Source organism: Ailuropoda melanoleuca, chromosome 3, assembly GCF_002007445.2.
Source record: "Ailuropoda melanoleuca isolate Jingjing chromosome 3, ASM200744v2, whole genome shotgun sequence".
NCBI lineage: Eukaryota > Metazoa > Chordata > Mammalia > Carnivora > Ursidae > Ailuropoda > Ailuropoda melanoleuca.
The window spans coordinates 82423597-82449898 of record NC_048220.1 but is presented as its reverse complement, the minus strand read 5'-3'; the positions used below and the strand labels follow the sequence as shown (position 1 = coordinate 82449898).

The 26302-nt window shown below is 36.8% G+C and overlaps 1 protein-coding gene across 7 annotated transcripts in view; it reads right to left on the bottom strand.

The window, feature by feature from the left end:
• The window catches only part of DCP2 (decapping mRNA 2), a 65161-nt gene that overhangs the window by 37319 nt on the left and 1540 nt on the right, over positions 1 to 26302 (bottom strand). For 5 of the 7 annotated variants that reach the window (XR_856207.3, XM_034656621.1, XM_034656619.1 and 2 more), the window contains exons 2-4: positions 11732 to 11883; positions 5619 to 5746; positions 5110 to 5208 (exon numbers count right to left, since the gene is read on the bottom strand). Coding sequence is in view for 6 of the 7 variants with exons in the window: in XM_034656621.1 (XP_034512512.1) it covers positions 5110 to 5208; positions 5619 to 5746; positions 11732 to 11883 (379 nt within the window). In the remaining variant the exon portion in view is untranslated. Of the gene's footprint in view, positions 1 to 5109; positions 5209 to 5618; positions 5749 to 11731; positions 11884 to 25804; positions 25897 to 26302 lie in introns of those variants that run through there. The other 2 variants (XM_034656617.1, XM_034656620.1) reach the window with 2 other exon arrangements.

Below are 26302 nucleotides of genomic sequence, written 5' to 3'. Positions count from 1 at the left end.
TTCTTCCTCTCCCACTCCCCTTGCTTGTGTTCCCTCTCTCGCTGGCTGTCTCTCTCTCTGTCAAATAAATTTAAAAAAAAAAATCTTAAAAAAAATTAAATAAATAAATAAATAAAAATAAAATAAAAATGTGCTATCCAAAAAGCACCAGCACAGACAGATAATGAAATCTATCTAACGTCCTTTTATAAAATTATAGGAAGAGGTAGAATAAATCTACCAATAGTTATTCCGTACAAATTCTATCAAAATTAAATCACAATACACAGGATTAAATGCATAATGAAGTCAGTTTCATTACAATATAGTTTTGCTAAATAACAAGCAACAAAATAAATGCTGAAACAAGTGAACTGCCAAGTATCATTTGCTTGTGCAACTAGTGTTTCACCACAACTAACAATAAAAATATACTGATTATCCTAACACATCCTTTCAACAGTATCTAGAAAACATTTTGCACATCTTTGTCCTAAAATCTACTTCACTGAATAAAAGTAATCAGAACCCAAATAACAAAGGTAAACCTTAAGGTCAAGGACTGGAAACTACTCACGAAGACGGCACTAAGTTTTCTATTGACAATTTTTCATACTTTGTCCCTGAGAAGGCTGGCATTGCTTCTCTCAGTTCAGCCCACATACACAGCCCTTATAAGATGGGTCAGATTCTGATATAACAAAACATCTCTGGATGGCCATATATAATGAAATAATAACAATAACATAACTATAATAAACCAAGTTAATACGTCATTAGCAACTTAAAAGAAGGGTAAGCACCCATGATGGAACTGCATAACTTAAAAGTCCAAGAAAAAGCATTTAAGGCATCAGTCTAAGTCTAACTAGTGGCAGCTAAAAAAATTTGGAAAGAAGTCTTCCTTATAGGTTAATACAAGTGAAAATTAAAAGGAACGTTGTTATTTTTCAGAGGAGTTTGTGGTTAATATCCCAATCTGGCTTTAAACTAAAACTTCACATAGATGGCACATACCAAGCCTATCATCGCCAAACAGTACTGCAGTACCACCAAGTGGCAGAAAGACACACTACAAGTCTAGGACTGCTAGTTGAATACTTTGATTACTCAAAATGGCAACTACTATGAACTAAACTTTGTCACACCGAAACTCATGTTGAAGGCCTAACCCTCAATGTGACTGTATTTGGAGATAGGGCCTGTGAGGAGGTAATAAAGGTAAAATGAGGTCATGAGGTTGGGGGCCTAGCCCGAGAGGGCGGATGCCCTTGTAAGAAGTGGAAGAGACATGGCACACTCTGCACTCACAAAGGCACCCAGGAAAGACCACATAAGCACCCAGTGAGAAAGGAGCCACCTACAAGCCAGGATGAGAGCCCTCACCAGAAACCTTATCAGCAGGCATCTTGATCTTGGGACTTCCCAGCCTCTAGAACTGAGAGAGATAATTTCTGTGTTTAAGCCACTCAGGCTGTGGTATTTCATTATGTCAATCTGACTGAACTAATAAAGCAACACTCAACCTTAATCCTAAACCTTACCTCTTTGTAAAAGAGGTAATCATTTAAAAATCAGATATAAAAGTCAAATTCTAATCTCAAAATTTACAAAAACTAAAGACGAGTTTTTTTTTCAATAAGTTCCTTTATCAGTGATAAGAGGATGTTTCTTAGATCAGAAAAGTTAGAAGGATTAATTCTTATTACCAAAAGGAAAAAATCTTTCCCTGAAATTACAAGACTACAGTTCCTAAGAATACCTGTGCTTTCCTCAGAGCAAGACAAAAACTCTAAAACAGAAAAAAAACTCAGTGATTCACATCAGAAAGGTAAATATTATTAGAAAATACATATACTTAAAAATCACAAATTCCTTCCGTTTTCATCTATGTGTTTACAAATACTCCTTGACTGCCTATACCGTAGTAGTCAGGAACATGGACTCCAGAACCAACCACCAGGGTTTTGCATCCCTGTTCTGCCACTCACTGTGAGAGCCTGGTGTATTACTGAACGGCTCTGTTTCAGTTTCTCTCCTGTAAAGTGGAGATCATCTCCCATAAAGGCTGTATCCCTCCCCATAAGATTCTCTGCAGCACCCTATCATCTACACTCCATTCTCCCACTCCCTATGCCCTAATAAATTTCATTTACTTTCTTACAAACCACGGTGATCTATAATCATTACTGAAATGAGCACCACGTGAATCGGACAATCTTCTACCTTAGAATCCCAGAGCAGGAAACAAACAAATAAGATAAACTAAATAAAACCTGGGTGCCTCTGCCCCTCTCCCCCATTCCCCCCCCCATACCTTATTTCTGCACCATCCTGACTCTATAACATAGTGTATAAAACTGGTCAGAAGAAACGTTCTAGTGGTAGATGCAGACGATCCCTTGGGCATGGGATACTTCTCTTCAGTTCTGCAAGTTTAAATATTTGATTTCTTCCAAGTTCCCTCAAAAAGCTCCAACTACAGAGACAGCTGATCTCACCAAATTCAGTCCAAATTTAGCCTGTTTCCTAGTTAATGCAGTGTCTTTCCTGGACCCAGACAATTATCTTATTGCTACAGGACTAATCTAACTCTACATACAGGATTACACATCCATTCCTCTAGGTAGGGTGCTATGATTTTTGTTTTGTCCTTCCTTTTGAGCCAGAGAACCACAAGGTTTGAGGACATAAAAGGGAGACTTTACAACTATTCCATTTCATCTCATACCATCTACAGAGAGAAAAGGGAAAACTCTTAGAGTATGTGTCAATTTCTTACCTGCTACCTAAACAGATTTCAATCTTAAGACCTGTGTGTGCATAAACCTTTACTCACCTATATACAATGGCTTTGTCTATAAGCTGTTGAAAACACTTACTTAGATAAGTTGTTCCATACTAAATTGAAAATGCAGCATTTTTAATCATTTTTAAAATCCTACTCCAAAGTAAATAACCACTAATGGTTTTTCTTGTTAAATAATTACTAGTAGTTCATAAGAATTTTAACTACTATTGCTCACTAATAATTAAATCCAAACTTAAACCAGGTGGTGAACACTGCGCTTCAGGAAAACACTGAGTCAAAAAAATAAATAAGGCAACAGATCCAAATGAAATATGCCACAAAACCCATACTGCCATCTCAAAAATATCTCAAAGTTAATCACTAACACTTAGATTTTAAAGATATTTACTTCTAGTTATGAAGCCCTTAAGTAACTCTTCTTAATAAATGTGTATCTTATAGAGAAATTAAGTGACTCACCCAAAGTCTCTAGGCTACTGACTAACATATACAAGAATTATACGGGAACAAAAATCTTTCAACTCCTAAACCAGTTTTCTTTCCATTCTGTCATGCTTCTTTATAGCTCAACATCTCAAATTTCAAGGGTAAGATGTAATGTGTAAGGAACTGATAAGTAAGAATACAGTCCGCAATCCATCACAGGTACTACATAATTAATGCCAAGCAAATGTCTAGACAATAACTTATTAAAGTTCCAATGTAAATGTAGGGTAGAGCTCACTGATTAAATTTTTAAATAAATGGAATTTTAGTTAAGAATGAACTTTAGAAATTATCCACCCTACAGAACGGCTAGAATCAAAAAGACAAGAAATAACAAATGCCAGTGAAGATGTGGAGAAAAAGAAACCCCCATGCATCTGTTTGTGGGAATGCAAACTGGTGCCACCACTGTGCAAAACAGTATGGAGGTTCCTCAAAAACTTAAAAATAATAATACTACATGATACAGTAATTCCACTACTAGGTATTTACTCAAAGGATACAAAAACACTAATTTGAAAAGGTATATGCACCCCTATGTTTATTACAGCATTATTTACAACAGCCAAGACATGGAAGCAACCGCAGCATCCACTGACAGATGACTGAATAAAAATACGGTGTGTTCACACACACACACACACACAGAGGAATATTACACAGCCATAAAAAAAGAATGAGAGCTTGCCATTTGCAACAACATGGATGGGATCTAGAGGGTATTACATTAAGTGAAATAAGTCAGACAGCGAAAGACATTACCATACGATTTCACTTATATGTGGAATCTAAAAAACAAAACAAAAAGTAGAAACAGACCCATAAATAGAGAACTGATGGTTGCCACGGGGCGGGGGGGATGGGCAAAATGGATGAAGAGGAGTAGAAAGTACAGACTTCCAATTATGGAATGAGTAAGACACAGGGATGAAAGGTAGAGTATAGGGAATATAGCCAATGGTGTTTTAATAACAGTGTATGGTGACAAATGATAGCTACACTTGTGGTGAGCATAGCATAATGTTTAGACTTGTTGAATCCCTGTGCTGTACATCTGAAACTAATGTAACACTGTGTGTAAACTATACTTCAATTTAAAGAAAAAGAAATTATTCACTCAAAACCTCATTTTACAAATCAGAAACTCAGGTACTGGATACAGAGGTAGTTGGTGGCAATCCCTGAGGGAAAAAAGATAATTTGAGCTAGGTCTAGACAGGATTTGGTAGGCAGGAAGAAGAGAGAACCTTCTAGTTAGGAAAATAATATAAGCAAAGTTTAGACGCTGAAACAAAGCAGTCAAATTCAGATAGAAAATAAATTCTTTTGACTGAAAATAAAGGCAAATAAATTTAGGAATGGCTAAATTTTGTGTTGGGGATAAGGGAGGGAGTTTCAATACTTGTAAGAATTAAACTTCATCTTATAGACAATAGGAAGCTAGAGAGGGTTCTGAGCAACAAATGTAAATTTCTTAGGAAAGCCCAAATTGTGTAGTTGTCCAGAAGCCAAGACTATAAACACAAAACAAGCACTAGTGTAACTGCCAAAATGTTTTACCAATTGCAAATCCAATTATTAAAAAAAAAAGGTAGAGAATATGTCATCAAAGTAGAAAGGAGTTAGAGATAACTAAAAATGGGCAAAAAAGAAAATGGAAACAAATTAAGGGAAGAATGATTGAGAGAGATGGACAAAAGAATCATTACAAAATGTGAGTTACTTCACGCAGTCGAGCTCTAGAAAGAGGATCAGATGGTCCAAACACGGCTAAAAGAGCACACTCAGAACATAATCAGCAGCGCTGCTCAGTCTCGCACCGCAGCACTCACCTCTCTAGCAGCACAGTCATGAGGGGCTTCTTCTTTATTTACTTTTCCTTTTGGAAATCCCCAGCCTGATTTCGCTAGATACCCCTGAACCAGGAGCACCTATAAAATGAGCAGAGGTAAAACATAAAAAACTTGCCTTCCTTTCCCTAAAGTCAAAGTATCTTTCTCCTTACTCCTTTCTCCTAATTTCACGTCATCACCAATAATTTTATACAGTACTTGGCTTTAATTTATCTTCCAGAGTCCAACTATACTACTACTTGGTGTGAAGAAAGGCATTCTGACCATTTTAAAGTATTTCTTCAACAACCAAATGATATTTTTTTTGCACTAAGTCATACCACAAGTATAAAATAGTAAGATCCAGAATGCAGATAAAATATGCAAAATTTGGCCTTTTAGCACTAAAAGTCTATTTTAAAACCTCAGTTCAGAACAAAATAACGCATATTTTACAAATAGGGTGAAAGCAGCTGATCATTGCACTAAAATTCTTTTATTACACTCACATTTTCAAGTGTCTCATCAAGAATAATTGCACCATAGGTTGGTACTCCCATTTTATATTCCTTCCATTCATCCAAAATTTTTTCCACATCTTCACCTTGAGGCAGCAAAAATGGACAATGACTGAAGAGTATACATAGTGTTAAGGAAGCTCCTTTCTAAGTACAGCTCGAATACTTATTATATACAGACAGAAACCTATTTAAATCAACTGAATTTTATATGAAATTACTCAAATCTTCACCTAAGTTTCTCCTTTTTTTTCCCCCACATTTGTTTTCTACTGAACAAGTCACTGCTACTCTTTCTCAAAAATAAAGAAATAGAATCTTCAACAACAACAACAATTACAGAGAAAGGTAAATCTGGGCATTAAGGAAAGAATAGCCTCTTTTTTTTTTTTTTTAAAGATTTTATTTATTTGACAGAGAGAGAGACAGAGAGAGAGGGAACACAAGCAGGCGGAGTGGGAGAGGCAGAAGCAGGCTTCCCACCGAGCAGGAGCCCAATGTGGGGCTCGATCCCAGGACTCTGGGATCATGACCTGAGCCGAAGGCAGACGCTTAACGACTGCCACCCAGGCGCCCCAGAATAGCCTCTTTCAAAAGAAACTGGGCATGGCCCCCCAAACTGGGCTGTGTAAAAACTTATTTTTTTTTTTAAGTAAATAAAACCTAAACCTGTAAAGTACATGCTCGGGCTTCCCATTCTCCATGTTATCAAACGCCTCATCACTGCAACACTGTTAATCATTAAAAATGTGGGAAAAATTATAATTTATGAGTGTTTCTCAAACCAAGGACATATTCTTAAGGGTCCTTAAGTCCTCTATGAAAAGATATATTCTGTGTTTTTATTTCTCTGTTAACCTAAAAACATGTAATATGAGCCTATGTTCAATCATTTGGAATACCACATGTATCAAGAACTACAACTTGATTTCAGAGACCAGACTGACACCAGTACTACTTTAACTGCTGCGGGCTACCAAAAAAAGAAAGAAAGCTAATGCACAAATGATGCATTACAGTCAAATGATATCCCTGCACAATATAAAAAAGGTTTCTTAACAGATGCAGAAAAAGAAAGGTGGTGCAAAAACTGGTAGTACAGGCACATCAAAATACCCTCAAAGACGCATTATATTCATGTTGTGACTGGCAGCTAGTTGGTTTAAAAAAATATTAAATTCCTTTTATGAAAACATATTTTAAGTTCTATAAGCTTTGTATTTAAAAATTTATTTTGGTTCTATAATTGTAGTAAAAACTACAGAGGCCCTCAAAGAGCCCAAAGAAGTCAACCATCTATGACAACATTGTAATTAAGACAGAAACTAGGGTTAACCTCTATATAATTAATGTAATTTCAATATAATGCCTTCAATTGGGGAAGGGAGAAAAAAGGATCAAGTTTGGATACAACATCAACCATTCCATGAAGCCCTAATTCTATATGGACTTGCCAACATTCTGGAAAGTTACTTCCCAATAATAGTCTGGCCTTAAATCTTTACTAAAACCCCTTATGTGTTTTAAAGTCATCACAGGTGTTTTGGAATCTACATGTAAATTTTAAATAAATGTTTCTTTCTTCCATCAAAAGCTTTACCAGAGGAAAACAAAAATACACCAGGAGCACAGATAACTCCTAACAGTCCAGAGGGTAGGATACATCTCCAGTTCTTCCTCTTTCATTTACGATCTTCCTAATAATCTCAAGGTACATCACTGTCTCCACAAAGCAGTGTTAATCTTATTTTTCTACCCATTAAACAACTTTTTTAAAAAAGAACAACAAAGATTTAACAAGAGAAATTATAAAGGAACTGACTTAATTTTGGAAATTATTTACATTCTTCATTTACCCATTATTTCTACCCGAAAACCACCACAAAATGAGTTGTCCGAACCAACCAACTACAGTTCAAGATATACTTGGAATTAACACCGAAAATAACCTGTTAAATACTTGCTCAAGGGGACGCCTGGGTGGCTCAGTCAAGCGGCTGCCTTCAGCTAGGGTCATAATCCCAGGGTCCTGGGATCAAGGGCCGCATTGGGCTCCTTGCTCAGTAGGGAACCTGCATCTCCCTCTGCCTGCCTCTCCCTCTGCCTGCCTCTCTCTGACAAATAAATAAATAAAATCTTTAAAAAAACAAAAACAAAAACAAACTCGCTCAAGTCCACACAATTATTAGCAAGTTAACAGAACCCAATCCAAAAAGACATCAATTTCCCCAATGACAACTTTTCAATCATCCTCCATACTTAATAGTACATAAAAATAATTCAATTCAGGGGTGGCTGGGTGGCTCAGTCTGTTAAGTGTCTGCGTTCAGTTCGGGTCATGATCCTGGGGTCCTGGGACAGAGCCCTCCACTGGGCTCTCTGCTCAGTGGGGAGCCTGCTTCTCCTCCTGCCTGTGCTCTTTGTCTCTCAGATAAACAATATCTTTCCAAAAAAAAAAAAAAAAAAGGAATTCAGTTCAAACATGGGAGTGGAAATTTTTTAAGTATCATTTTTATTTAATGAGATAAGGTATTTAATTCAAAAAATCCTTTAAGATACACTGATGTTAATTATCATTTCTAATTTTTACTAAAATTCTTGACTACTGTACTTTCTTAAGCCCCAAAACAAATTATTTTGAGTCTTGAATCTGAATTATTGGGCCTTTACACAGTACAGTTGACCCCTGAACAACATGGGTTTGAACTGAAAGTGTCCCTTATATGCAGATTTTTTTTTCAGTAAGTACAGTACAAAACGGTAAATGTATTTCTTCTTCCTTATGGTTTTAATTACATTTTCTTTTCTCTAGCTTACTTTATTGTGAGTACAGTATATAATACATATCACATGCAAAATATGAGTTAATCAACTATTTTATCAGTAAGGCTCCTGGTCAACAGCAGGCTATTAGCAGTTAAGTTTCAGGTAGTCAAAAGTTATACACACTTCTTACTACAAAGAAGGTCAGGACCCCTAACCCCCTTATTGTTCAAGGGTCAACTGTAGTTCTAAAAGATAGGTTATGCTGATTAGACAATAAAAGAATTTGAAGCACACTTGTATTATACACATTCTTAAAAAAAAAAAAATCCAGTAATTTTTTTTACCTTCTCTTTTTATACTAACATTTTTGCATAAACATGAAAAATCTGCTCTAGACATAAACAACCATCTAGATATTAATCACCCTCCAAAATCCTACCATTATCTTAGATGATACAGATTTCCTCATGGACAACTCATCTCAAGCTCTAGCCTCAGTTCCAGACCAATTCCCACAGCAATATTCTAGACCTTGCTATCACTATAACTATTCCAGCAATTTGGTCGAAACAAATGTCATGACCATAATCTTCTACTGCATTCTTCTAATTACTCACACTGTACCACTACTCTACATTAATCTTTGTATTCCATTCTCTGCATTAACACCCTGCTGCTTTTAGTTTCTTTCCTAAACAATATGGCCCATCACTTTAATCAATCTCTTAGCAATATGCAAAATTCCTTTGCCCCATTGTTCTCTGAACATAGCTCCGTAGCAAAACTTTACCCAGGATGCCCATTCTATACCCACCTTGCTGAGTACTGAAAACAAATCAGAAGACTACACAAAACTTATAAAAAAGAAAATTCTTAACAGAAAAGCCCCACAATTTGCCCAAAGTTCCATGGCAAGTAAATGGCAAAGATGGGATGCTAACCCAAGGAATGTGGTTCCAGAACTCATGCTATTAACTTTAATCTATGCCCCTCAGTACCCTATCATAACTTACCATACTGCACTAACAATTTCCTTTCATCTTCTTGAAAATAGGGACTGAATCCACATTGTTCACCACATAATGCCTGGCACCAAGTAAGCACTCACTTAACTTAATGAAATCACATCAGCAATAAAAGCTTTTTCTCCATACAATTGAAATTAAACATCACTAAAACAAAGGTTTATTTTTTCCATAGCAAGGGAAGTTTAAAACTCATGTGCATACACACACAAAATTTTATCCAGAACCCCAAAGTATGTAAGGTTGCTATGGCAGAAGCCTAAATCTATGCAAAATAGGATTTGCCTGCTTTGATCATGTTTCTATACCTAGATTATAGCTTCTTAAAAGCCAAGTCCTCCATGACTTCTTCACAGAAATCTATAACCAAGGCTTTAATAAAGATAATGTTCAATAGAACTTCTATCCCCCTTTGATTCATTTACTTCTTCATATTTAACCAAACAGCTTGATCATTTCTACCACTGAAATGTCTCTTCAGTCTTTTCTTTGTAGTCCCTCTACTATGGCTTAGGACCTTATTGCTACAATCTCAAGTAATTTGACAACCTATCCTCCTACGGTTTAACCTATCCTGCCAATTAAGTCTTCCTGAATTCCATTTTCAAATGATTTGCATAATATTCCTTAGCCTTGCTCAAAAATGTTTTATGGTTAACAGTTACTTAAAACAAACAGTGTTTTGGGGCGCCTGGGTGGCACAGCGGTTAAGCGTCTGCGTTCGGCTCAGGGCGTGATCCCGGCGTTATGGGATCGAGCCCCACGTCAGGCTCCTCCGCTATGAGCCTGCTTCTTCCTCTCCCACTCCCCCTGCTTGTGTTCCCTCTCTCGCTGGCTGTCTCTATCTCTGTTGAATAAATAAATAAATAAATCTTTAAAAAAAAAACAAAAACAAAAAACAAAGTGTTTCATCCATTTTCTACAGTGACCTGGGAGGGGCGGGTCCTTATTTCATGGAGCTCAAGGAAAATTATAGGGAGCTGAATGTAAGGGTTATTTTCATTCTTACTCCAATTCCAGCAGAGTACAGTGAATTTGTGGGTATAATACCATTTGAATACATGGTTTATAGTTAAAAAAATCATCTACAGGATAAAAATCACTTTGGCTCACGATTTAAGAACCCACAAATTCCCCCTATATACCTGCCATTTCTACTTCCTCCTGTATCCCCATAAGAACTGTCTGCTCAGGCGCCTGGGTGGCTCAGTAGTTAAGCGTCTGCCTTCGGCTCAGGTCATGACCCCGGCATTCTGGGACCGTGCCTGCTTCTCCCTCTCCCACTCCCCCTGCTTGTGTTCACTCTCGCTGCCAGTCAGATAAATAAAATCTTAAAAAAATAAAAATAAAAAAAGAACTGTCTGCTCAATACAAACTAATTTCCCGAGATATTCCTTATATTTTCCAACTAATTTTGCTCAATCCTTTTATGTGGAACATACTCCCCATTCCTGTCTTTATAAAATCCTATACACTCCCTTCCAATTACAGCTTTGCCTAAAAAGTTGTCTCTAAATTCTAAAAACATTTAATATTAGAACCATTAGCAATTCAATTTTTTTGCCTTGTGACATAGCTTCTTTTATAATATTAAATTTCTGGGGCACCTGGGTGGCTCAGTCGGTTGAGTGTCCAACTCTTGATTTCAGCTTCAGTCATGATCTCAGGGTCATGGGATCCAGCCAGAGTTGAGACCCACGTCGGGCTCTGCACTCAGTGGGGAATCTGCTTAAGATTTTCTCTCTCTCCCCTTGCCCCTCCCCCTACTCACGGACATTCTCTAATAAATAAATCTCTAAAAATAATTATAATAATCTTAAATTTCCAAGTGTATCTTTTATAACTGAGGAACTGACAAGCTTCTATCTTATTTGTAAATAGGAAAAAAAAACTTCGAAGGCAAAGACTCCTTTGTATTTGCCACAAAACTAAAAACACGGCTTTTAACATATTAAGTTTTCAATAATTATTTAAGAATTTCTATCCCAGGAAGGTAGTGATCTGATAAAAGGTCATCTGATTAAATGGAACAGCAAGAAGAAAGTAAAAATAACGGGTCGGTTCTAGAAATAGGCTAGTTATGTCTGAAAGAGAAAATCAAATTTAATTCTAATCATCAGTGCACCTTTCAAGAGGTCCTCTACATAAAAATAAAAATAGTATTAAATTCTGCCTACTATTTATATTTGACAATTTTTAGAAATCAAGTACGTTTACTTAATGTTTTAAATCTCAAAGACGGTCAAAAGGAAATCTGTGCTAAAATATTTTATTAGCAATAATAAAGGGCAGTTATAGTAACAAAAAGGATATCAGCTTTAGCAAAGTCTCTTATCCCACACTGAGGTAATCCTGGTGTGTTCTGCATGTAGAAATCCAAGTAAAACCAATGGGCAAGTTCAATCTGAAAACACACTCGGATAGCATTGTCTCTTTCCTCGCTGGGAATATGCAAAATAAATCGGCTGTCAAAAACAAAAAACATATTAAAATTACATTTACAAACTATAATGATCTTAACCTATTTAACTGCTTCACCCCTGACCCACCAACATAAAAAAGGGACCAAGAGCAGTGCCGATCGAGGAAGCAAAATTTGAGGGAATAGGAAGAGAAATCTGGAAGCCAGCCATGCTCACCACTATGGCACCAATGCTGCACAGGGAAGAGGAGTCTGGAGAAAAAAGTTTATACAGGCATCTTGCTCGTAACAGAACTGAAGGGGCCTTCTAAGAATATATGCAAATATACTTATTCATTCAAACAGGAAAGATGTTAGCTGCTTAATTTAAAGTATTACAAAGAGACATTAAAGAAATCAACTCTGTTCATTAATAGACTAGATTTCTCAAATATCCTCATTTGCAGAACCTGAGTTCAAAATAAAGTATACTCACTTTTTAAAATCCTAAATTGTCTTTTCCAAGTACATTTGAAGGGAGCTGGAGAAATATTTTATATATATAGTATAAATGTACACTGTATTATTTGTATGTGATTAAGATAATGAACCCTTCTTTGTGCAACAAGTCAGAATTTAAAAAATCTAAGTGAATGGGATTTACAGCACTCATTAAGCAACCACCAACTGCTTCTTCCACTGCACAGCCTTTTTTGGTAATGACCTTGAGAGACAGACGGAACTACATTTAAAAAATGCATTGGTTTTTTAGTTATTTTAAAAAATTAAAAATTAGTTATCACCCAGCTTGATCACTCACGCTATTCACTAGCAAATGTTTGTGGTGATTTCCAAGTTTCAAATCAACCTCAAAAGCAAGCTTTTAAATCATAAAAATAATGTAACATTCTAATAGGGGTAAGTACAACAACCTACATTTCAATATAGAAAAACTAGGGGGAAAGAGAGCTTAAACAGCACATATACTAAGAATGAAGTGTGTAACATGCAACTCTGATGGCACTAAGACACAAGAATCAAAATTCTATGTGGCATTTGAGATCCAGTGCCCGCTCACCTGCACAACCTCTTACTCTGTGAGTTCTTTATACCCAGTGATAACAAATTCTTGGAACTGTCCTAAACTATCGTCCACATACTATATCTACTTCCTTTCCTTTGTCCATCTAGCAAACTCCTAATTTGTCCTTCATGACTTACTAACACTACTCTCCTATGCAGATACACCAGGCTCCTCTGAACAGATGTACATACTCTCAGACTCCACTCCTTTACAATTATGTGGCTTTTACTACTATTGTCCACAAATTCCTCCAAATTAGTTCATTGAGATAATGTCCTCTTTGTATACTTTTATTCCCACAGTCTAGCAAATTGTTTGACATAAGTATCAGTAACATACTGATAGTTAAAATTTATCTTTTAAATGCTTACATAGGTTCCTATTCTGGTTAGATGACAAGCACACTCCAGTCTGTCCCTCCCATAAAATGCAGTTATTAAAACCTTAACAAAACGCAAAGACCAGTTATTTGAGGACTGTGAAAAGTAAACAGTAGCAGGAAGACTGGGGAAGACAGTATTTGAAGTGAATTTACCATTTTTCCATCCTCCAGTTGTCACCTGGCTGGACTGGGGTTTGGCGGTGAGCACCAGCAGGGACAGAGAGAGCCCCAGAAGCCTTCTAGTTCTGCCTCAAGGGTTGAGAGAGGAGTCTAAGCAGATCTCCTAATACTTGGAGATAGTAGAGAAAATTCTTTTTCTCCTTTCTCCCATGCCCCAGCCCCCAAGCAATGCCATCCATGGTTAGAGGTGGCTACAACAGTGGCTTTAACAGAGACCCACAGAGGCTGAAACTCTCAAGGGACAGGAAACTTCCTCTTGAATCATAAGAATTGCGTGGTCCCAAGAGAGTAGAGCCAACCTCCACTGCTTTTATTCCTCTATCCTCCAGTTGCTCAGTCTCAGACGTGAGCAGAAACATGTGAAATGTGTGCCAGAGTGGCTTTCTGGCTATAGAACACAAAAAGGACAGACCCAAAGAGCCAATTAGTAGCAGGGAGCTGGCAAAAGAGAAACAGCTCAGGAAAATGGTCCTGGGAAATTGTTTATGAAACTTGGGCTCAACCCCAAGTTACACAAGTTTGGGTTAGACTACAAATAGCATACCACCAACTTTGTGAACTGGACTTAGACCACTGCCCAAGTCTCAGAATGGCCACTGGGTGGCAAACAGCAACGCAAAAAAACTAAGTTTCTTTTATCTGATTTTATTTTACTTAACACATCTCTAAAATAAACTCTGGTATTTATTTTCTCAGTTTGGGGCATTATTTCCATTATGGAATTAACTCTATTCCCACCCTCATTCTACACACCCTTCTCATCTCTCCACCCACCCAACAAAACTCTGTCAGTTTTGGTTAGGCTGTCAACTTCAGCACTACTGACATTTTGAAGCAGATAACTCTACGTTGAGAGGAGCTTTTCTGTACACTGGACGATGTTCAGCAGCAACCCTAGCCCCTGCCCGTTAGATGTCAACAGCACTCTCCACCAAGGTGTAACAACCAAAAAGATCCCCAGATATTACCAAATGTTCTGAGGGGAGCAAAAATCACTCCCACTAATAGCCACAGAGTGAGATTAGCATTAACCCTCTACATTCCGTTTATGGAATTCACGACTAAGCCACATGGTAAGCTAGGATTACTGTTCCTTTCCTGCACAATCCTTTGTTCTTCCCGTAATTAATAAATGTCTTATCACTGCACTGCTTTGTGTTCTCTATCATACCTGTCACTAATTGAATCTTCCACCAGTTTCCTAAATTTTTTTCTCAGATGTTAATTCAAACACATAGTTTCATCTTGAAGAATATTCTTGAGCCTTCTGATCTATTCCAATCTGGGCTGGTTGTCATCTACACATGATACACATCTATCATCCTATGCTGTCCTTTCACTGGCATCCCATGGTTCCCTACGGCTCTAATTAGATTTCATGTTTCTTGTATCCTGTCTTTCTCCTCAATTTTCTTTCTTCTTTTCTTTGAAGTATATCCTCCCAAACCTTCTGCAGGAAAGATGTAAGGGAGATAAAAACTGAGACGCTCTGTACCTCAAAATATCTTTAGAATTCTAAATTGAAAATCATTTTCCTTCATAGTTTTGAGACAGTGCTGTCTCCCGCCAGCCTCCAATTTTGATATTGATTGAAGCCATTCAGATTCCTTTGTCTGTCGTATTTTTTTCAGTCTGGAAGATTCCAGGTTCTTCCTTCTGTCCCCAGTGTTATGAAATTTCCCAGTTGTCTATTTTTTATCTACTGCACTGGCCATTCAATGGACCTTGCCTATTTGAAAACTCACATCCCTCAGTGCTAAAGGACTTCATGGACTGATCCTCATGATTCTTTACTCTCCTCTGGTTATTTCCTACTTCTGATTCCTCCCCTCCCCCCCTTCCTTCTGAGAAACATTCTTAACTTTATTTTGCAAACCATCTATTAAGATTTTTGGTTTTGCTCTCATATTTTTAATTTCCAAATGCTATTTTTAATTGTTTATGCTTTTATAGATTATCCTGTTATTCCATGATTGTAAAACTCTACCTCTCTAAGGAGAGCAACATGGTTTGGTTTGGTTTGGTTTTTAAAGTTTTCTCTACCTGCATAGTTTGATTCTCCCAGTTGCTCCTTTTCAGTTTTAAGCTCTACCTTTTATGTTAAGAGGCCTATTCAGATGTTCACATTTAAGTGACAGACCACAAAGCTATTTAGGAAAGTTGTCAAACTATAAGGCACCATTTAAGTGAGTGATCAGACTGAGCAGTTTAACTGAGGGACCACCAATGTCAGTACCCTTAGGTCTATCCTCATGAGTTAGTCAAATCACCTAAAGAATCTTCCAATCTTGGACCTGGACGGTAAAGGCCAAGCTCTGCCACGTTCTAGGAGCTGAGCGGGGGAAGAAGGCTGAGGGTTTTCAGTATGTTTACAGGATATATAAATTCAGTTCTGCCGTTTTTCAATATTCTCTTATTCTAGAATAGATTGAAACTATTACACTAGTCTCTCATTTGGGTCTATTAGGTCTGCTAAGTCATATACAACATTCCCTTTTAGTTACCAAATTTTGTTGCTCATCCTTTCACCCATTTCCTTGTGGCTTTATATATTTAATTTTTTTTAAACTTTACTCTTTTAGTGAAATAGATGTTTGCATATAACCTACAGTATCTTTAACCAAAAATTTTCATTTCTAGTTAAGTTTCTAGACACTAACCACAACCTAAAAAGTGGTAAGAAAGTACATAGGACAAAGAAATTCAATCTCATTCCCATCCCAATCCAGAAAAGCCCTAAGTGAAGGAAGGTAAGCTGGAAATGGGAATAAGAAATAGGACTTTAAAAAAAGGAGAAACATGCCCGGGCACCCCCAGCGCAAAGCACCCCAGGAATCCATGGCCTACACCCACCTCAGCTCCAACCACCCTGCCAGGGAAACTGCTGCACAGAATGCCCTGGGATACACCTCCCACACACACTTGTACCCAGCCTCAGCTCCAACCATCCAGCCGGGGGCCATCCCAGGCCAGCCCACTTTGCACCTACGTCAGTTTCAGGAATCCTACCAGGATACCTCTGTGCAGAGAATCTCAGACCACCCCCAGCCACTGCCCACTTCAGCGTCAGTGATCCTGCTGGAATGCCTATGCATAAAGAATCCCAGGACTCCCTGTGCTTCTAGTCACTTCAGTTTCAACTGTCCTGACAGCACACACTCTATGCAGGGAGCTCTGGGACCACCTTGTCCCATGCCCAATTCAGCTGCTGACATCCCACCAGGACAGTGCCAGCACAGAGTGCCCCAGGACCCCTAGCCCACACCAGCCAAAGCTCCAGCCAGTAAAAGTCACTGGGCACACACAGTCTACAAAGGGGACAACCATACAAAGGACAATTCCCCTCAAGTTTAGAAGTAGCTGTTCTGCCCAATTCAAAGAAACCAACATAGAAAGTCAAGCAAAATGAGGAGACAGGAATATTCTCTAAACAAACAGACAAAACTACAGAGAAAGAGCTAAATGAAATGGAGCTAACCAATCTACCTGACAAAGACTTCAAAGTAATAGCCATGCTCACCAGACTGGAAAGAAGAGTGAAGAACTCAGTAAAAACTTCAACAAAGAGATAGAAAAAATGAAAAAAATACAGCTGAAGAATATAGTAACAAATAAAAAGTACACTAGAGGGAATCAACAGATTAGAAGATGCAGAAACAGTATTCTGGAAAACACGATAATGGAAAGCACCCAAGCTCAACAGTTAAAAAAAAAAAAAAAAGAGGAGAGGTTATGGGATCTCTTGGACAACATCAAGTGAACAAAACTTGCATTATAGGAGTCCCAAAAGGAGAAGAGAGAGATGAACCTAAGGAGTTCCACACCATGACACATAATAACTAAAATGTCAAAGATTAAAAATAAAAGAATTTTAAAAGCAGAAAAAGCCCAACACTTATGTACAAGGGAAACCCCACAAGGCTATCAGCTAATTTTTCAGCAAAAACTCTGCAGGCCAGAAACAAGTGCCATGACATATTCAAAATGCTGAAAGGAAAAAAATCCACAACTAAGAACGATCGATGTCTCTGGCAAATTATCATTCAGAATTGAAGAGATAAACAGTTACTGACACAAAAATGAAAGGAGTTCATCACCACTAAACCAGCCTTAGAGAATGCTAGAGACTTCTTTAAGTGGAAAAGAAAAGGCCATAACTAGAAGAAAATTATGAAAGGAAAAAACTTCATGAGTAAAAGCAAACATAAAGGTAGTAGAGCAATCACTACAAAGTTAGCATGAAGGTTGAAAGACAAAAGTAGTCAAATCAATTTTATCTAAAAAATTAGGGGGACTCACAAAACAAAAAGACAAAATATGACAACGATACACATAAAATATGGAAGGGTGGTAAAAATGAAATTCTTTTAGAATGTGTTCAAACTTAAGCGACAATCAACTTAAGTTTGCTATATATTTAGGATGTTATATATGAATCTCATGGTAACTACAAACCAAAAACCTGTAACAGATACACAAAAAATAAGAAGAAAGCAAGCCAAGTGTAACACCAAATAAAGTCCTCAATACAAGGAAACGGGAAGAAAAGAAAAAGGAACAGAGAAGAACTACATAACAACCGGAAAGCAATTAACAAAATGGCAATTAACACACACCTATCAATAACTTATTTCAGATTTTTTAAATTTAAATTCAATTAACATATAGTGTATTATTAATTTCAGAGGTAGAGTTCAGTGATTCATCAGTCTTATACAACACCCAGTGCTCATTACATCACACACCCTCCTTAATGTCCATCACCCAGTTACCCAATCCCCTAACCCCCTCCCCTCCAGCAACCCTCAGTTTGTTTCATATGATTAAGAGTCTCTTATGGTTTGTCTCCCTCTCTGATTTCATCCTGTTTTATTTTTCCCTCCCTTCCCCATTATCCTGTTTTGTTTCTTAAATTCCACATATGAGAGAGACCATATGATAACTTTTTCTTTGACTGACTTATTTCACTTAGCATAATACCCTCTAGTTCCATCCACGTAGTTGCAAAGGGAAAGATTTCATTTTTTGATGGATGAGTAGTATCCCATCAACAACTGTTTTAAATATAAATGGTCTAAGTGCTCCAAAGGAAGGATACAGAGTGACAGAATAGACAAAAAACAAGTCCCAGCAGTATGCTACTTACAAAAGGCTCACTTCAGACTTAAAGACACCTACAGACTGAAAGTGATGGGATGGCAAAAGATATCCTATGCAGATGGAAGCCGGGGGGGAAAAACAGAGCAGGAATACTTATATTAGACAAATACTTGTATTAGAGAACACAGACCTCAAAACAAATACTGTAACAAGAGACAAAGAAGGGGTATCAATACAAAAAGAGGATATAACAATTGTAAATGTCTATGTACCCAACACTGGAGCACCTAAATAAAGCAAATATTAACAGACACAGAGGGAGAAATTGACAATAATACAATAATAGCAGGGAACCTGAACACCCCACTTACATCAATTGATAGATCATCTAGGCAAAAAAAAAAATCAGTAAGGAAATGGTGTCTTTGAATGACACATTAGGCCGAATGGACTTAACAGATACATACAGAACATTCCATCCTATAACAACAGAACACACATTCTTCTCAGGTACATATGAAACACTCCCAGGATGGATCACACATTAGGCTACAAAACAAGTTTCAGTAAATTTAAGACTGAAATCAAATCATGCATCTTTTCTGACCACAAGAGTATAAAACTGTAACTCAACTATAAGAAAAAAACTAGAGGGGCACCTGCATGGCCCAGCTAGGTAAGTGTCTGATGTCAGCTCAGGTCATGATCTCAGTATCCTGGGATCAGAGCCCTGTGTCAGCTCTCCCTCTCCCTCTGCCCCTCCCCCAGCTCCTGCATGCACTTGCTCGCTCTCTCTCAAATAAAATCTTCAAAAAAAATTTTTTTAATAAAGGGGGAAAAAAAACCAAACTAGAAATAACACAAACACATGGAGACTAAACAACATGCTACTAAACAACCAATGGGTCAAAGAAAAAGTTAAAGGATAAATTTAAAAAAAAATACATGGAGACCAATGACAATGAAAACAGAACAGTCCAAAATTTTTGGGATGTAGCAAATGCAGTTGTAAGAGGGAAACTTATAGCAATACAGCCTGCCTTATGAAACAAAAAGAATCTCAAACAATCTAACATTACACCTAAAGGAACTAAAAAAAGAACAAGCCCAAAGTTAGCAGAATAAGGAAATAATAAAGATCAGAGCAGAAATAAATGATAAGAAACTAAAAAAAATAAAATAAAAATAGAAAAGATCAATGAAACCAAGACCTGGTTCTCTCTAAAGACAAACAAAATTGATAAACCTTTAGACAGACTCAAAAAGAGAAAAGACCCAAATAAATAAACTCAAAAAAGAATGAGAAGAACCGACACCACAGAAATACAAATGACCATAAAAGGCTACTATAAAAAACTGTACGCCAACAAACTGGACAACCTAGAAGAAATGGATAAATTCCTAGAAATACACAATCTTCCAAAACTGAATCAGGAAGAAATACAAAATCTGAATAGACTGATCCCTAGTAACAACACTGAACCAAAAAACTCCCAACAAAGTCCAGGACCAGATTGATTCACAAGTGAATTACACCAAACATTGAAAGAGTTAAGACCTATTCTCCTCAAACTATTCCAAAAAATAAAACAACAAGGAAAATTTCCAAACACATCCTACAAGGCCAGCATTACCCTGATACCAAAACCAGACAAAGACACTACCAAAGAAGAATCCCAGCATCCTGAGATGGCATTCTGGGATCCTGCTTGTGTGCACTGATGGATGAATACATAAAATCTTTAAAAAATAACAATAATAAAGAAAAGAAAAAGATATACCACCAAGCTATAATCATCAAAACAGTATTTTACTAGCACAAAAACAGACACATAGATCAATGGAACAGAGACCCCAGAAATAAACCCACGTTTATATGGCCAATCTATGACAAAGAATATATATGGAGAAAAGACAGTCTCTTCAATAAATGGTGCTAGAAAAACTGGACATCTACATGCAAAACAATGAAACTGTACCACTCTGTAATACCACACACAAAAATAAACTCAATATAAACATCTAAACATACAACATGAAACCATAAACTCCTGGAAGAAAACATAGGCAGTAATTTTTAAGATTCTACTGATTCATTTAATACAGAGAGAGAGAGAGAGCAGGGGGAGCAGCAGGCAGAGGGAGAGCGAGAAGCAGGCTTCCCACTGAGCAGAAAGCCCGACTCGGGGATTGATCCTGAGATCACAACCCGAGCCAAAGGCAGACGCTCAACCAACTGAGCCACCCAGGTGCCCCAGCAGTAATTTCTTTGACATCAAACTTAGCAACATTTTACTGGGTATGTCTGTTCAGGCAAGGAACAGAAGCAAAAAATAAGCCACTGGGACTATACCAACACAAAAAGTTTCTGCAAAGCAAAGGAAACCATCAACAAAACAACAAAACAACCTACTGAATGTAATAAGATATTCTCAAATGATATATCCGATGAAGGGTTAATATCCAAAATATATAAAGAACTTATATAACTCAATATCAAAAAACAAATAATCTGATTAAAAATGGCAGAGTACCCGAATAGACATTTTCCCAAAGACATATAGATAGCAAAGAGACACATGAAAACATGCTCAACATCACTCAACATCAGGGAAATGCAAATCAAAACCATAATGAGGGGCGCCTGGGTGGCACAGCGGTTAAGCGTCTGCCTTCGGCTCAGGGCGTGATCCCGGCGTTGTGGGATCGAGCCCCACATCAGGCTCTTCCTCTGTGAGCCTGCTTCTTCCTCTCCCACTCCCCCTGCTTGTGTTCCCTCTCTCGCTGGCTGTCTCTATCTCTGTCGAATAAAGAAATTAAAAAATCTTTAAAAAAAAAAATAAAAAATAAAAATAAAAAAATAAAAAAATAAAAACCATAATGAAATATCATCTCATACCTGTCAGAATGGCCAAAATCGAAAGGACAAGAAATAACAAGTGTTGGCAAGGATATGGAGAAAAAGAAACCTTCATGCATTGTTGGTGGGAATTTAAATTGGTACAGCCACTGTGGTACAGCATAAAGATTTTTCAAAAAATTAAAAACAAATAACATACGATCCAATAATTCCACTGCTGGGTATTTACCCAAAGAAAACAAAAACACCAATTCAAGAAGATATACACACCCCTATGTTTATTGCAGCATTATTTACAAGAGCCAAGATATAGAAGCAACCCAAGTGTCCATCGATAGATGAATGGATAAAGATATATATGCACATATATACATACATATATAAAATGGACTATCACTCAGCCATAAAAAAGAATGAGATCTAGCCATTTGTGAAAACATGGATGGACCTACAGAGTGAAACAAGTGAAGCTAAGTGAAACAAGTCAGACAAATACCATGATGTCACTTATGTCTGGAATCTAAACAAAACAAACGAGCAAACAAAACAAACAGACCGATAAATATAGAGAACTGATGGTTGCCAGAGGGGAAGGGATTAGGGGGATGGGCAAAATGGGTGAAGGGAAGTGGGAGATAAACGCTTCCGGTTTGGAATGAATAAGTCACAGAGATGAAAGGTATGGTATAGGGAATATAGTCAATGGTATTTTAATAGTATTTGTATGGTGACAGATGGCAGCTACACTTGTGGTGAGCACAGCATAACAAAGTACTCAAATCACTTATGTTGTACACCTGAAACTAATGTAACATTGTGCCAGCTATACTTCAATTTTTAAAAAGGGACGGGAAGGGCAAGGTCGACTTGTGTAATAGAAGACTGTCTCTTCTTCTTCCACTCCTTTGAGTCAGGAGTTTCTCCTACAAAAGAGTGGGGGGATGGGGAACAACACCTGAGGCTCTTTTCTAACTTTAGCTGATAGATTTGGGTGTTGGCACCCCAAAGCAAAACTGGTTTTCAAGGATTCCCAGTGTAAGAGCTAACACCCTATCTACTCACAGAAAAGAGAAGCCTATCAATAAACAAGCCCCTTATACCCTCACCTTAAATATGAAACAGCAACAAAAATCATCCAACATCAAAGGAAAATCTGGGGCATGACAAAGAAAAAATCACATTGAAAAAACTGGACCTAAAGAAAAGAGAGAGTTGAGGTTATCTCATAGAACCTTGGTACTCAAAAGTGTGAACCCTGGACCACCTGGGAACGTAAGTGTGGGAAGAGAAACAGCCCTTTTAGTCATATAAGGACTCGGAAGTTCACTTTCTAATGACTCCCTCAAAGGAAATTACTTTAGAATGTGCACCAGGAAAACAAGAATGAAAATCAAGAAAGCATAAAACATGAGATTAAGAGACAATAGACCCAACCTGGGAGAGCCATGAAAGAGAACTCTAGCAGGCCAGTTGTTTGGCAAGTCTAGGGAACAACCAGTCCAGACTGGGCTAGAAGAGTAGAGGTCTCCAAGAAGGCACTCTCCAGAAAAAAAAGAATTCTGTAGCATAGATAGCAAAGGTAAGACTGAGGACAAAATGAAGGAGCAGACGGGGTGGACGGGAGGAAGCTATTTTGAATGTGCTGGGGAAGAGAGGTAAATGTACAAGAGAATCATAATCCAAATACGAAGCAAAAGCCAAAACTGGAACAAAAAGACAATCAAAAAGAAAAAAAATAGAAAGGGGGCACTTGGTGGTTTCAGTTGGTAGAGTGTCCAAATCCTGACCTTGGGGTCGTAAGCTCAAGCCCTATGTGGAGTGTAGAGATTACTTAAAAATAAAATCTTAAAAAAAAAATAGCCAGAAAGAATGAGGGAATAATGAAGAAAGCATATGCTTCTTTCTCCAAAAGAAAAGACTACAAAGAGCAGCAGCATCTGACCAATTAGTAGAATGTAAGAGAGGGGGATTCACTTCGACATTCTCTCCCAAGAGCCTTACAAAGGGATCCCAACTATGGCTAGACGGAAAAGAAACAAAATCCTAGCCATCGTAAGCTTGCCTCTACTGTGAAAAATACGTCCCTAGTTATACCGTATAACAAATGCTATTATTCTTGTTCAGCTTTTGCAGTCAACCAATAGTAAAAAATATAACAGCCCTCATTAAGGTTACAAAATGGAATGTAAATATCAATTTTTAAGTTCAGCTGGATAGAAGCTGAGGGAATGTGTAAGAAAGAAAAAGAAGAAAAGATGGGGCACTGATTGCCTCACCTTATCAAATACAGACTCAAAATACTGTCCATAAGTTCGTAAACCAGAAAGGTAACCAACAGAACAATTTAGAACAGTGATAAAACTGTATTGGAAATAGGGTAAGGCAACAGTAGGCTTTTGATAAACTAAAACCCCACCTAATATCTACCAAGGTTAAGTAAATATTCAATCTAACACCTGAAGTTAATAAAACAAGAAACTAGTCCAAGTGTATTTTAAAATACTGAATTATCTACCAAAAGAATTCAACACGAAACAGGTAAAAAGTCTGGAGAGCAGAACTGAGATAAAAAGGGGTAAGGCAGGAGACTATTGCTTTTGTTTTATAACTTCACCTGTACTCTTCTTTGACTTTTTTTTTTTTTAAACCTTGAACAGGGGTATATCTTTTTAACAACTAAAAGCTGACTTCTTGGGGCACCTGGGTGGCTCAGTCAGTTAAGCGTCTGCCTTTGGGCCAGACACTGGGTGTAGAGATTACTCAAAATAAGAAAATTAAAATGTGTGTATACATAGTATATGTGAAATAAAATACTTTTCACCATAATCTATTATGGGAAAAATTTCTCCACCTCACAAAATGTCATCTTTTCAATCTTCCTACATATAGATTAGCAGAACTACAATTAGTACAAAAATATTGCAGGATTAAACACTAAAATGGCAACCTGAAGATAAGCAAGAATTATTTGATTAGCTTACACAATCACCAAAATAGCAGCAACATTAGTTGCCAGAACATACCTTTCTCCTTTTAACACGAGAGTGGCTTCACCATTTAATTCTTAAAGGGGCTTTAAAAAAACTCAAAGCATTTCTTTAAAAGAAAAACAAGCTGTAGTTTTCAATTTTTACTTTAAAAACATGCTTTTCAAGTATTTAATAAGCTAATTTAAATGGTATTGAAAAATTCTTTGACTTTTAAAGTCAAAAATCATGGTGCAACCGAGGCAAATATCACCATAAAATGCGGCAGATTTACTTTTTACATACAAGTTTACTAGAACGTTCACTAGAACACTTTTGACGACAGTCTTTCCTTCCTCTCCTCTAATTTCATTCTACCAAAAATAACTGCGTTTCAGTTTGGTGTATATGCTCTCAGACTTTCCTTGTGCATACACACACACATATACATAAAACATTTAAAAATCTGTTTTAACAAAAGGCATTGAATGACTATTATGTTCAATAGTATACTGTATATGTCATTTCAAGAGACAAATATTTTCCTTCAGTTTACTGTTTGCTAATTGCCTTAGGAATTTCTAATGACTGCATGCTATCCCAGTAAATGAAATGTTGCATATGAAACCATCTGCAAAATAACATTCCATGTCTTAGGTTATAAGCTATCTAACAGTTACAAAGTTACTTCTTGAAAACATAAGTCTCCTCTTCTAATTTTTCACGTCAAAATCGTTCTCAATTTTACATTTCTCCAGAAGTTATTACTATGTGGTCAATGACTGAAGTAGACAAGATTAGCAGGAATAGGTCATTTATCAGAAATCAATAAAACAAAACAAAAAACTTCTTAAATATACTAATAATAAACAAGGGAATTGGGGAAAATATAAAAATAAGAGTCAAAACCAAACACATAAATCGAGAGGTACTTAAAAGAGCAAAGAATGCAGAAAAATTAACATTTTTCCACTTAAGCTTTATTTTTACAGAAATTAAACAAATTCTAAGTAAATTTATTTCTAAAAAAACCAACAATCATAAAAGTCTGAATTGTTCACATTAAAAATATTTAAATCAACAAAAATATTATAAATACTAACTTTAAAATGGCATGATTTTTAAAACTTGAAGTTTTAAGAAATGGTTATTTGGTTTATTAGTCAAGTAGCTAGCCCTAATTTTTAAACATATAATCCTTTTTATATAGCCAAAACATAGTAATTACAAAAATGTTACTCTCATTTCTTAAAGGAAAAAAAAATGCTACCCTATTCCAAAAGATTTGTATAAAACTGCTTAAATACACCCACTGGAAAACCAAGAATCTTTAACACTCAACAGATGTTTAACGTATTGTTCACAAAATACAACAGTTTTGTGAGTAAACAGGTTCCACATAAAATCAATCACCTTCATAAGGGTTGCTAGGACTTCTTTCAAAGATGTAATCCTCTGTAGCACACAAAATAAACCCATACTTGTAGGAAGATTATCTCAGATGCCTGTAAAAAGTGTAAGATTACCTATCTTTTTATTAAGCTGTATCCCTATTAATCCATACATAATTACCGCTCACCTTTTAAAAAACACATACTCATCTTCACTTTTTTTCCTAACTATAAAATACACACCCTTTAGAAAATCTTGGAAACATCAATAAAAAAACAAAAATCATAATCTCACTTCTTGTACATGTTCGTCCATTTATTCACACAGATATACATACATCTCTTATGAAATTGGGATGATAGAAAATCAGTGCATTTTAAGTGGTTTGTTTGAATCGATCACATTCCAAAAATTATAATCATATCACCACCAAAGAAGTACAGCAACATTAATTCTTATTAGTTCCAAAATTAGTCTATTTAGTTATCTACGTGTACTTTTGTGAGGTTTAAACTGTTA